The following is a 13,470-nucleotide window of genomic DNA, read 5'->3' as shown; positions in this document are numbered from 1 at the left end:
AATTTAAATAACAGCAACAATCAAGTGGCTTTATGCTACAGCTTTCCAGAACTCCATTCCAAGAATCAATTTGTCATCTTTGTGTATGTATACTATGACCTTGAAAAGTCTGCTTATTGTGTCTTTTTATTATCATTGTTTAAAAAGCTCCTTTATCTACAAAACTATCTGACATTCATTCATTTTGTGGCTGAACACAGCAAGAGCAACATTCACCAAACTGCTGACAAGCATCTGCAACACTTTCTCAATAAAGTTTTCAACCGTAGAGACTTTGAACTGGAAAACAGTTCAAAAAGTTTGTTTGTGTAGAAAGAAGACTTCTCCATCTCTCCTCATGCTCACCTTGCTCCACTATATATATTAAAGTCAAATGTGATGATATACAAGATATTTGTGTACATTGTCACCTGAGTTCTCTGAAGAGAGTCTATATGCTCAAGGGGCTCAACACTCTTGAGGATGACTGTTCCTTTGAAGAAATTCTCAAAGGAATCACAGATCAAGTATGTCTTGTCTTAGACTCCATGATGGTCTTCCAGCAAATTACAGTACAAGACAAGTAATGCAAAGTAAAATAGGACAGAGTATTGATCTGGTAATGTAGAGGAGCTGCAGTACTGGAAGAACCCATAGAGGAATCCACCACTACCAAAAACCCATTATTGCTTTAGCTGTTAGCATAGTTTTTGCAATCTGGATGAGGGAACAAGTAATATATTAATATATAATTCTACTGCTGACACTGTCTTCAGTGTGATTGAAGTCTGCTAGTCACTTCCATGCATACACCTTACAAAGAATGAACAGATTAATTTGAGTAGAAATCAAGACACAAGAAAACTACTGTGCCAACTAAGGCAGCACATCTGCACATAAGCACATGTCCTACATTCTCTGCAGAGAAGCTTTTCATAGCATCTCTGTTTTGTCTGTGCTGCCTCTTACCAATATCCTATTTAGTCACTGGCAACTTGCTGGAAAAATCTGAAAGGAGACATTCACTTTTTTAGTTATGTAAAGTTTTAGTAATTACAACACCTTATATATTTTAAGTTTGGAGTCTTCAGATGCTTCTTTAGATTTAGAAATAAATGAGACAATTAACATATCCTTGCAAAATTATTTACAAAACCCCTTTCATTTTCAAAAACTACTTGGTTCCTCAGCTACAGACTATCTCAATCTGACATGACAATTTCCACAAAGATTTGATGACATGGAGGACAGCAGGTTTTACAAATAGCATGTGGTAAACAGAAGCAGGCAGACAAAGAAGCCACAAAGGCTCTTTTCAAGAAAGCACTCTTGAAGCTATTAAAAGATTTAGCTGTGGTCCAAAGCAAAGTTGGGAGCTAGCCATCTACTGTTGGGATTCCAGCTCCAACTCCTGAGCTGCTGTAAAACCATTGCCCTATCTCAATTTCCTTAACCGATTCATTCAGCTTGACTAACTTAAAAGCAATGAAACTTTTGTAGTACACATTCAATTCAGAGGGGCTTGCCAGTGACCCTGTTTAACACTATTTCTCCACTTGTCTTTCACAGTTAACAACTATTACCAGAACCCATCTACACCTTATTTGTTCATAGTCAAACCAGCTGCAGGCAGTGGTCCTCCAGAGCCCCACTTGTAATTCCACAGAATCCAAACACAAGTTTTTCAGCCAAAGCCCTTAAACAAAGAAAAAATTTTGTCATCCTATCACTAATCAGCTGCTTAGTTCACCCAACTGAACTTTTGCCAACTTCATCCACATAAAATGTCTACAAAGTAATATTATCTTTAAAGCCTTAAGGCAATTTTAAAAATGCATGACTGGGAAACAGCACACAGCAGAAAATAAATAGAAAAGCATTTTCATGCAGAAATCATCCTGTGAGGTGCTTATCTTAACTCAAAGTTGACTTAAATGCTTAAAAAGCCAGTTAGCACTTTCACAAGACCTGCAGCTGAGAAATCCTTTGAGATTTGACAGGGTTCTGGCTATCCAGCTGTCATACCCATCACTAATGAAAAGTGCTAAAGCTTATATAGAAAGTGGACATACAGAAACTTCTTGGAAATGAGACACCTATCAAAAACCAAAACCACTCATTTTCTTGTTAGAATGCCTAGGAATTCTGGTACTTCTTGGCACCAAATTAACAGGATGTAGCTCAACATGCATTTTAAGCAACATGAGAACAGAAACGATCTTTTGAGTTTATTTTTTGGCCATATTGGTTCCTAATCTGGTTTGCTGGTATAATGGATCTTGCCGGTATAATGACAGGGGAACAGTGTGGAATAGAAGTTACTTCCATTCTCCTGGAATGGAAGTAACAAATTGAACAAATACCACACAGCAGCCTCAGAAAGAGACAAAAATGCCTGAGTTTAAATACTGCAAACAGAAAACAGTTACATATTCCTTGCTTCCTGCTTCATTAAGCAAAACAGATACTGGAAGAAACCCAAAACAAGCAATGCCTAAGCAGACCACAGATTGTTGGCAAATCACCAGCTATAAAAACCTCAAACTTTTAAGACTACAGGAAGACAACTTTTTGTGTAGTATGAAGCTTGCTTAATACCTGTACTGGAGAGCAGGGAGTCAACTCCTGTAGCTTGGTACAGGTCTCTCCCACGGACCACTCAGAAGCACTCAAAGCTAGCACAGACACAGGCTGCTGCCCAGCTGTACTTGCCTCACTGATGATGTCTGCTGAGCAACCACCTACACACACTGCTGGCCCTTGAGTCTGTTCTCAGATAATACAAGCAAGCCAAATGAAAACTGTTATAACAGGAAAATTCTCAAGTCATATCTCCAGTGAGCTTTTCCACTGTAAGTTATCAAACAGGTTGGTTAGTCAGATGCAACATGTTCAAAAGCCAATTCACTTCTTCAGCATACACCACCACCACCTCGTGGCCAGATGCCTCAAGCCCTAAGAATTCAACATATACTGCAGTTAGAATTCTAAGAGCCTCCAAACTAAATGCCACCAACAGATCCTCAATAAACTACATCAGCATCCTGTGTCAGCTGCTCACAACTTTTTAATTACCCGTGAAGAGGGGAAAGTAACTTACATGCAAACTGTACCATTTCAGCTTCAAGGCAGCTTTAAGGGGCTACTTACTTCATGCTGTAACTGGAGGAGGCTGCTACCCATAGGCAAATGAGACACAAGAATCTGTCATTATGACTTTGAATGCCCAGAGAGTAGTACAAATTTTCCCTTTTTTACTTCTATAATGAAACAGGAAAATTAAGACAATAAAGACAAATATGCTGAATTTCTTCTCCTAGTCCATTAAGTTCACTGATTTTGAAAAATGCCTCCAGCTCCCCAAGTAAAAAGGGATTTCGGAAACATTTCCACATTCACTTTAATTGAAATGAAAATTGAAAGCACTGTCCCTGCAATAAACCAGCACACAACTATAAAAGATACAACATCAAAATACTCTGAAAGCAATGTTTAAAGTGGGGCAAATAACAAAGGACAGACAATGGAAAGAAAAAGAAGGTAGCTAGAATAGCTTGGCAGAAAACAAAAATCAGTACAAGAAAATAGTGTGTCTTAGGCAAGACTAAGATGACTTACCTCTTGCTGAAAACTCTTTATGCTGTTATTAGGCCGATCTGCCAAGCAGAATTGTAAACTGGTTTATTGACCCAGAAACTTCAACTGCAGAATTACTAATGGATAATTATGAAAGTGTCCACTGAATGTGTTATCTGTCAAAGTGATAGAGGCTCTTTCTGGCTTCTCCTTTCTACATGCTTACTGCTAGAAAGACTCACCAATAGTTGTACCATCTTCACCCATAATGCACTTCACAGAGGTGATGATTTGCTCCACAACAGGAGGTGACATTGATGTTGCATACGCAGCACTGTGAGAGTATGTCCTGAGGTAATCAATCAGTTCCTAGCAAAACACAAGAGGCATCAGACTTAGCCTTCCCAGCACTCAGAGAAATACTTCTGTCATATCTTCAATCACAATAAAACAGGGCACCACAAAAAGCCTCTTTCAGAATGCCCCATTAGAGAACAAGTATCTCAAGGATTAATTTTACAGTACAAGGAACAGCAGGGACATGACAACTCGTAACAATGTCACAGTGCAGGAAGGTGTGTTGATCAGAGACAAATGTCTATGACAGACTTGTTTAGCTAACACCATCAACAGTGGATTGCAACAAAGGTTTGCATTATGCTTGCATTACTTGAGCTGTGCCCAGGGTGAGTTTCCAAAGTCTTTATTATTACAGTGTGAATATAAAGAAAATAAAATAGTGGGGGAGCAGGATCCATAGGTGTTTACGGATCATGCTCAATATACTTTTTTCCCCACAAAAAACACCAAACAAAGGAACAGATCACAAAATCTCTCTTGTTCATCAGCACAATATAAATAAAGCAGTAGGTATCATTTGAGAATGCACAAACCTCAGCCTAATCCTTCTGCATTTCCCACTTAAACACATCCTATTTCTCTTAGAAGGCAAAAGCAGCTCATATAGGAACAAAGGACCAACACACCTTACATCTAGGCTGCTTGTTAACTGTACCAAAACCATGCTAAAATATAAACATCAGTATGAATGCCAGGAGAGATTCTGTCTTTTGCTAACATAAAATGAATAATGACAGCTCTGTAGCTATCACAAGCTGCAAAGGTATCATAAAAACCTCTGGAAGCGTTCTGCCGCCATCTGCTTAGGGTCAGAGTTGAAGGGAAGGATGTCATAAAGGGACTTTGAAATAAACTAGGTAAGAAGATTTAAAGCCTCTTATCTATGAAGCAATCCCTCAATCAGTAGCTAAAACAGTTGCAAAGGCCTCTTAGCTTCTTTACCTTATGCCATGGAGTCAATCCCACTAGCTCACTACCTTTGGAAAAAGATTTATATGATTTTTTTTTTGGGGAAGTTGCTGAAGTAATTTTAATCTAACTGTAGTAAACACCCTCCAAAGAATATCTCCAAGTTCCATCTCCACTTATGGGTGGAAGTAATTATCACAATTAATACATAAAAAATTATTGTCCTGGTAGGAAAATGGTAAATTTTACCCTCCAATAAAGCTTAGAAGCCTGATCTGTGAGATCAGACGTTTTATGATATGAGAAAGGTGACACAGAGAATTGTCTACACCATCCCTCTGAGAATTAGAGGTAGGCAAGTGCAACACTTTCTAGCTGTATTTTCCAATAGAAGGAGACAGTAGCCAAAAAAATATCCCCAAAACCCTCAAAACCTCAAACAAATAAAATGCCAAAACAAAGAAACAAAAACCAAAACAATCAACCAGCCAAAAAAGAAAAAGGGAAAAAGAGTCATTTCAGAAAGCAAACTGCTTGTGCCCAGGGGAAATCAATTCTACCAGACTAACCTAAGAGGATTTTCCTCCAAACGGGTTGAAAAACTTAAGCTTTTTGCATTTTTCCTTCAAATCTCATTAAAAGTAACATTAAGAAGTCCCTGCTTGCTGCCTCCTAGCCCTTCCTAGAAAGGTATTGCATCACTACTGTACATTCTGCAAACTCAGATCATTACTGACCATGTGAAAACTACACAATTATGAGGTATTTTACTAGACTAGACTCTTCTGCATTGTAGACTTCCACAGTATTAGACAGCATGTAAAATTATGAAACAAATGGACAACAGGATACTTGAGGAATAAATTAAATTTCAAATGCTTAACCAAGAATTCCACCACCTGCCTGAAATGGACTTTACCACCAGCCATGATATTCCCAGCTTTTTACCTTCTTGCCCGCAATGTATCCTCCTGCAGCTCCAAAGCTTTTCGTGAATGTTCCCATCATAACATCCACATCTTCAGGATTGAGTCCAAAATAATCCACTACACCCCGGCCACTGGGACCCAGGGCACCTATACTATGAGCTTCATCAAGGTACAGATAGGATTTGTACTTCTTCTTAAGGGCAATCACTTCGGGCAAACGGACTATGGATCCCTCCATACTGTCGAGAAACAAAAATTCAGTATAAGTTGATTTAATTGTTGGGACCACCTCATACAGACTAAAATCACTCAGCTTTCATTTCTTCACTCTTTCAGCAATTACAAACACTTAAAATATGCTAGACCTATCACAGTCTGCAGAGATGCACCTCTCCTCCCTGCACCTGGGGCCCAGATCTCTCCTTTCTACCTGTTCAGCGTCTCTGGGATGCTGACACACAGACTAAACAGTAGCAGCAACAGGAAGTTAGGGCACAGGAATGTGTTCAGTATTAATTAATTTATAAAATTATCTCAGTTTTACTTCCACTCTAATGTCAGTACTCTCACTTGACATCTACTTACCTGATGTTTCTAAGAACTGACTAGGCTTTCATTAGTAACACTCCAAAACACCACACACTTTGTACTGAAAGTCACTAGGATTTAAATGTCTAACACAGCTATGCCTATTGCTCCTACTCACTCTTAGCAAAAAAATTAAATTTGTACAATTCTGTTCACACTAGCATAATCTAGTAAGCACAGAAAGAATGGAATGGACAAGCAACTTAAGACCTCAGCTCTGATATAAGTAATCAGTTTTGGTTAATTTCTACAATGCAATCAGGATGTGGGAAACATTGTGATAGCACCAGCTGCAGCTACAGTTCTAGCAACAGAAAGCCCAGGATGTGAGACATACACAGTGTAATGTAATTAACAGATGAGACTAATGAAATAACTATGAAGTGACAATATTCATAGTTTGATTTGGCAAAGAAACCCAAGCACTAAGCATTTAGATCTCATGTGGAGGGTCTTAGGATTATAAAGAATAGTTTGTACCTGTATATTCCTTCCACCAAGATAAGAATTTTTTTCCAGGGCCTCCGTGTACGAGGTTGCCCATGCACAATAGCATCTTTGAGCAGCTTCTCCAGGCTTTGCATATCTGCACCAGAAATTACTGTTAAATTGTACCAAAACAGCTACTAGCTTGAACTTTGACATGACTAGACAGCAATATTCCAAAAAGGCACCAATTGCTCCAGCATGGAGGACAGACCATATACAAGGCAATAAGCACAGGCTTCATCTCCCTACAGGACCATGGATGAAACTGAAAGGAATAAGTGACTGTGTGAACTCCAAGGAAGAATTTCATAATTCTAAACTAAAAGCACAAATTAGAGCATTAGGCACAAACAAAGAAGGGGGGGGGGGAATAAAAAAAGGAAGTTATCTCATTCTGATGAAAAGAGAAGGCAATTTAGTAGTACAAATGTCCTTATGGATAGAAATAATTCAGAACAGAAAAACAGAACAGAGCTAGAACACAACAAGTGTTCAAGGATAATGAATTAAAGATAAGAAGAAGATAGACCAAAGTGCAGGAAAATAAGCAAGGCAAGTGTACTTTTTATTTCTTTGTTTAAAATTGAAGGGATTGGAAGTGGGAACAGGAAGCCTCTAAAGCAAAGGAGAAAAGGAAAAAAAGAGAACCACCAGTGCAGGAAAAAGGACAATGTTCAGCATATCAGAAACTAGACAGATGAAACTGTTAGTAGAAACATATTCTGAAATCTTACAAGGTTTGATTACAAACACTTGATGGTCATCCTTAGAGACCTAACTAATGTGAACAAATACATAGAAGTGGAACCAGTCCTGAAAAAAATCTTCAAGGAAAGGAGTGAAAATGGGATTAATCAAAGCATAAAAGCCAAGTGCTGAGCAAGAGATAGATACAAACACTAGGGTGTGAAAAAGAGAACAAATTAATCATGGAAAGAGAACTGGTAGACTAGTGCAGTTGTAGCAGCAAGAGGAGCTTGTGAACTAGATCTAGACTAAAACTAAACAGCACAGTAGGTCAGTTAATGTACTGTTAAAAGACAGCTAAGGTTCAGAAAGTCAATGATGAAGAAATCTGCAGTGTAGTCCCTGTCTCAACAGGTGTCTCAATGAAGGAAAGACAAGGTTAGTGCAATTAGAGAGAACAATGGAAAATGAACTTCTACTGTAATTTTTCAAGAAGGAGGGGAAGATGAGTCTGAGCTTAATGAAAAGAACAAACCACAGAATAAGGTGGGGAAAAAATAAAAACATTGAACAAGGAATTTAAGGGGAAGCTTTAATTCCCCCCCAATTTCTAAAAATCTGATTATGAACGAAGCCATTAACATCTTAAGAAAATCACATTAAAAAGGCAGCATAGAGTATAACAAGTGTAGGACTGAGAACACATACAAAAATATGAACTGAACATCATCTTGACAGGCCAAGACCATTGTTTGCATTTTGCCTTGATTCTAATATGCCACTACCTTCTCTTCCACAAAAACCCACCATCTAAAATGTTTCTAGAATATCCCACAATTTCACCAGGGGAAAGCACATTCCCACAAATCATCTGTTGTAGCCATTCCCACAAATCATCTATTTTTCATCACAGCAGCTTCTAAGTCCTTCTCCCCATAGCCAGAACTATGTTTGTCACCAATGTTCTTTGAAATTCTGCAACTGATGCAATGTTCAGAAATATGTCCATACAAATGCAAGAAATTGAATGCAAAGCTTTTGTGTTCTTGCTCAGCAACCAAAATTTATGAAGAATTAAAAAGAAAAAATGAATGTTACCAAATGCTCTACTTTTTTGTAAAACAAATTATTCAAATGATAGAAAACAAGAAAGAGCAAACACAAAAGAAAGAGTAAGCACAGTAGAGAGAATCCACACTATCAAGTAGGACAAAGAAAGAAACATAATTGCAGTCACTCAAGTTTTGCTGTTACCACTACACACTTCAAAAAGAGCAAAGTCATCACAACCTCAGAGACTGACACTATAAAGAGTATTAGGAGTACCTGAAGAATGAAGGTAGTTCTTAGCAATCAAGAGTAACCACATGCCTCTTTCATCAAGAGTAAGAGAAGGAAATCCTAAGTAGTTTTAACCTGAAAGTTATTATAAATACCTCCTTTGGAGGAAGATGAAACTAGGAAATTTAAAAATCTGTGTATTTTGGAAACAAATATTTAAATACTTAAAGCAAGTAATTAATTGAACTTAATCTATGCTTCATGTCCCAAAAATTCTTTTAGTACTACATTGGGCCAATTCATGACTGTCTAGTTTAGCTAGGACATCTGCAATCACAAGCTTTTGTTACTGTAGGAGCATGTTAGCATCTAGTTCTAAAATTAAACTTTTTTATCCCCCAAACTGTAACCCAGACCACTACAAGATTGCATCATTATGTGACAGACTGTTAGAATAGTCTAACCATGCTGAGCTAGCCAACCACGGCAGAACAAGAAACAATGTTAAAACACCAGCGTCCCCAGCCTTGCCAAAGGGTAGCATGTTCTCCATATGCAGGAGATGTAGGACACAACAGCTTCAGGATAAAAGTGTTAATAGTTGGGACTAAACACATAAAAAAATCTGATTCGGGATGATTCAACTTCCAGTAGCAGCAGTCTTCTGACCTTTTACATAGCTAGCAAGTGATTTCCTTGCATGAAATTGGATTTTCATCTATTAGAAGACAGAAATATTGCATCTGATCTACAGCATCTGCAGAAAAGCAGAGTTCACCACCTGATACTTACTGTTGTGCTTAAAGATTCGAATAGTTGCTCCTGACAGTCTTGCTCCAAGCACTAGTGATGCATGATTCAGTTCATCACTCAGAATCAGACAGCCCTGAATTAGAAGGGGAAAGAGGAATAGATTGAAAAGTTTATGTTTCACAGCCAAGCATGTAAAACCTTTCAGCTCTGAAGCACTTCAAGATCATTTAAGAAAAAAAAAAAAAACAACATAAATGCAGGCAACTCCAACTACTTGCAAATTCCAACTAGTCCAGGCAAGACTGGCTAAGATCCAATCTACAGCCTTAGTATGGCAAGTAAAAATACAGAACTGCTCTTAACTGAAAGAAACACTCAAGTTTCACTTTTCTTGGAAGTCCTGCAGCTTAATCTCGGAATATCTCATGCTGTTAACGAGTACTCATCCTCCTATGCAGTCAGGTAAAACAGGGAGCAGAGCAGCTTGCCACAGTTCACTCAGCAAGTTGACAGTGCTGCTAAGAAACAGGACACCAAACACCTAGGTTAAAGGCCTTCTCAATGCTGTACTATTACTTTCATTAGGAGGCAGGCACTGACTAAACCCAGGTGTAGATGGAGGTAATATACAAGAGACAGAAAGTGGAAAACAGAATTGCATGGTGAACTGGAGAAGTTTTCTGAAGCCATTAAATATGATACTGAATTAATTTGCTTTTTCAAGAAAAGCCCAGAAGATAAATCCTTGGACAAACATTAAAACAGGATATGTATGCTTTGAGAACAGTGATGATTACAGGTCAATAACTGATGTGCTGAACATTCTGTCACAGTATTATCACTGTGGGCTACAGGAATGTATGTATATTAGCAGATTAATATATAAGGAAGCGACAATATTTCTAAATAACCTTGGCCCACTCCAATTACTATGCAAACATGCTGCAACTTTAGAAGTGATTTTGCTCAGTTAAATTTATTCTGAGAAAGCATCCAGGACAAGGCTAACAGGAACTGGAGATAACACTACTTGGGCTCTAGAAAAATATGTCAGTGAAGATCAGGCTTGCCACCACATCCTGCAAGGCCCACTGAAGTGAATGCCACATTTTAGTACAGAGTGCTACGTACATGAATTGTGTAATTCACTCCTGAGCACTTAATTTTACAACTCACCTGTATGTGGAAATTAATGTGCTTTCTTACAACCAAAAAAATATCCTTCAAGCATCACTGTTCTAACTCAATTGTAAAGTCTCTCTCCATCCAGAGCTATGATGAAAAGCTCTGTGCTAAAGGAAGTACAGAATAGTGTTATTACCTAGTTATATTATTGATACTTAATCCAAATATATATTTATGATACTTAATCCAAAACAGGCAAGTTTAAGAGTCTAGCTTAGCCTCAAATGGTCTAACAACCTCTGACTAAGTAACCCCCAAAGTCCCATTATCTGTGGTCTAGACTCAGTATACTTGGCAGTGAGTGTACGAGGCATGTGACAACCTGGCTGTGAACAGAGGGTCTCTACTGCTGAAAACCACCAGGAGCAGAAACACCTGATTTTAGTGATGCTTTAACAGTGCTGAAATACAGCTTTGAGTCTACACCAACTATACTTATTTTCAGCATCTGCTTAGTAGAGGCTGCTGTTAACAAGGCATAGTAAAAAAAGATCAACTAAATAATGATGAAGCCTTTGAATTCCTTTTGCTGACTAATACTGATCAAATTATGGCATAGAGATGGATCTAGTCAGACTGTATATGTTGTTATTAAAAGAAGTTTATGTTCCTACTGAATCTAAGTGCTTCAGGATTCCACAGAGCAGAAAAAGAACAGGCAGTCTAGTATATGTGAGCAACTATACTCAGTAGCTTCTTTTTAGCTAATTAAGCAGTAATACAGGAGCCCAGATTAACTTGGAAGATACAATTTTCAACTGTAAAGCTGCTTGGAACACAAGGTAAGTAGGACATGCAAAAAGACACAAACAGTCATTAAAAAAAACCGCCCAAGAGTTTAATCAAGCATGAGAATCTCTGAGCTTTACTGAGGACTATCAAAGCATTGCCAAACAGGTAGTGCACACGCCATTAATTGTGTACTGGGCGGTGCCAAAATTCAGGATTTATGTGTCCTTATTTGCAGACAATGAAGAAATCAAATGTGCAGTGAGAAGCAACTTCAGGCAGCCAAAAAAAACATTTAGTGAACATTCTGAACAGCAAAATGGTTCATCTGACAAGAACTCTCTTCTTTACCAGAGTGCAATTTCTGTTTGGAGTATTCACTTGAGTGTAAGGGCACCTGTATTGTTCTGAGACAAAAGCTTCTTACTACTTTATTTCAAGTGTTCAAGAAACTAAGTGTCCTCATGACTAACCCAGCAGGGATTGCTGTACCATTTATGACAAGAGTTGGTTTACTAGAGTAAGCTGCATAAAAAAGGTATGCTACATGCCTTGAAATTTACTGTTCAGATTCTCTCAATGGTGTAAAACCTGCTGAAGTCCAAAAGTGAAAACTCAGGATCTGAGTAAGGTGCCTCAAGGGTATTCTCATAAGGTATTGAAGATATACAGCAGGCTCCACATAGAAAAAAAGATTGAGTAAGTTTGCAGGAATGAGTCATTTGTAGTGACAACAACGAGCAATCTACTTAAATGTACCTGATTCAGTACGCACCAGTACAGTGTGTACTGAATCTGAAAGGTCTCACAGAAATTATGAATAACTTTTCTGTTGAACATAAAACTGCAGAGATGTGAAAAGACAAAGAACCAAAAAATGCAGGTAAAAGACATTTCAGAAGTAACATATGTTGCTCAGATTCATAGCACTGCAGAAGTATTTGACTCCAGAAAGATTAGATTTGAAGCACTGAATTTCTCTCTAGCATCAGACTCAAAAAAGTTTTTTAATATGCAAAGCATTTGGTATTTAAAACAGACCAAAAGAAAAGGCACATTATGTAGACAGTGCTACTTCCTTGTTAAAAAAAAAAGAAAAAAGGCAAAAAAAAAAAAGCATACAGGAAGACACTGCAGCTAATGCGAAAGAGAATCAAGCACCAGGAAGAAAAGTTGCCAGGAAGAACAAGGCAGCAAATTTATGATCTGTAGATATCAGACATGGAAGATTTAGGAAGTAATCTCAGGAAGTGAAAAAATAAATAAATGAAATAAAAAGAAAATCATTTACTACGCAGGGGCAAAGAATTCCAATAGACTAGCAGTATTAGGCTGACAGTGAATCATTTGCCAAAAAAAAAGACCTGTTCCAGTACTTGCATTATTTTACTCTAAGGAGGAGCTAAGAGAACAGGTATTTTGCATCAGAAGAAGCAAAGAAAAATTTCATTTTTATTTGATTTTCCAATAACTAAAATAGCACTGGAGGAGAACACTGGACACTCAGACTAACTGTCTCCTGTTTTATGGGGCACACAGTAAACATCATGAGTCTTTACAGTTAACCTTATTTCTCTCAAACAACCTTACTGCGTCTTCCAAGGAAGGATTTTTTAGCTGTCACTCAAAGATAATAAATTCTCCATGCACCAATATGCAATTCAGCTTATCTTCGTAGTTGACACAGTCGGTCCTTAGCGTTTCAAAAGCACCAAAATACCTTCAGCCAATCAGTTTGTTAATCAGCCACCATTTCACACACCAAGGAGTAGCCTGAGGAAATAAGCCTTAACATGCCAGGCTTTCTCCCAGAGAGAAAGTTCTATGCTGCTACTGGTCCCATGGATGCTGTTTCCCAAAGAGATTTTTGCAATGGTTAGAGATGCATTCTGTGACCTACAGTTTCCATAGAGAATATCTGCAGGGGCTGCCACTGAGGAAAAACAAAAGCAAACAAGTAGCTTTTAGAAAAATTAACTACTACAATCTTTGCTAGGTGAGCTTT

General features: G+C 38.0%; 1 protein-coding gene across 1 annotated transcript in view; it reads right to left on the bottom strand.

The window, feature by feature from the left end:
• Positions 1–13,470, bottom strand: part of SPTLC2 (serine palmitoyltransferase long chain base subunit 2) — a 63,677-nt gene that overhangs the window by 41,320 nt on the left and 8,887 nt on the right. Inside the window, exons 5-8 of the mRNA XM_005417452.2 lie at positions 9,591–9,715; positions 6,822–6,927; positions 5,773–5,992; positions 3,798–3,924 (exon numbers count right to left, since the gene is read on the bottom strand). Coding sequence (XP_005417509.1) covers positions 3,798–3,924; positions 5,773–5,992; positions 6,822–6,927; positions 9,591–9,715 — 578 coding nt within the window. The remainder of the gene's footprint in view (positions 1–3,797; positions 3,925–5,772; positions 5,993–6,821; positions 6,928–9,590; positions 9,716–13,470) is intronic.

This window comes from Geospiza fortis, unplaced genomic scaffold (assembly GCF_000277835.1).
Source record: "Geospiza fortis unplaced genomic scaffold, GeoFor_1.0 scaffold54, whole genome shotgun sequence".
Taxonomy (NCBI): domain Eukaryota; kingdom Metazoa; phylum Chordata; class Aves; order Passeriformes; family Thraupidae; genus Geospiza; species Geospiza fortis.
This window is presented reverse-complemented; position numbering and strand designations above follow the sequence as displayed.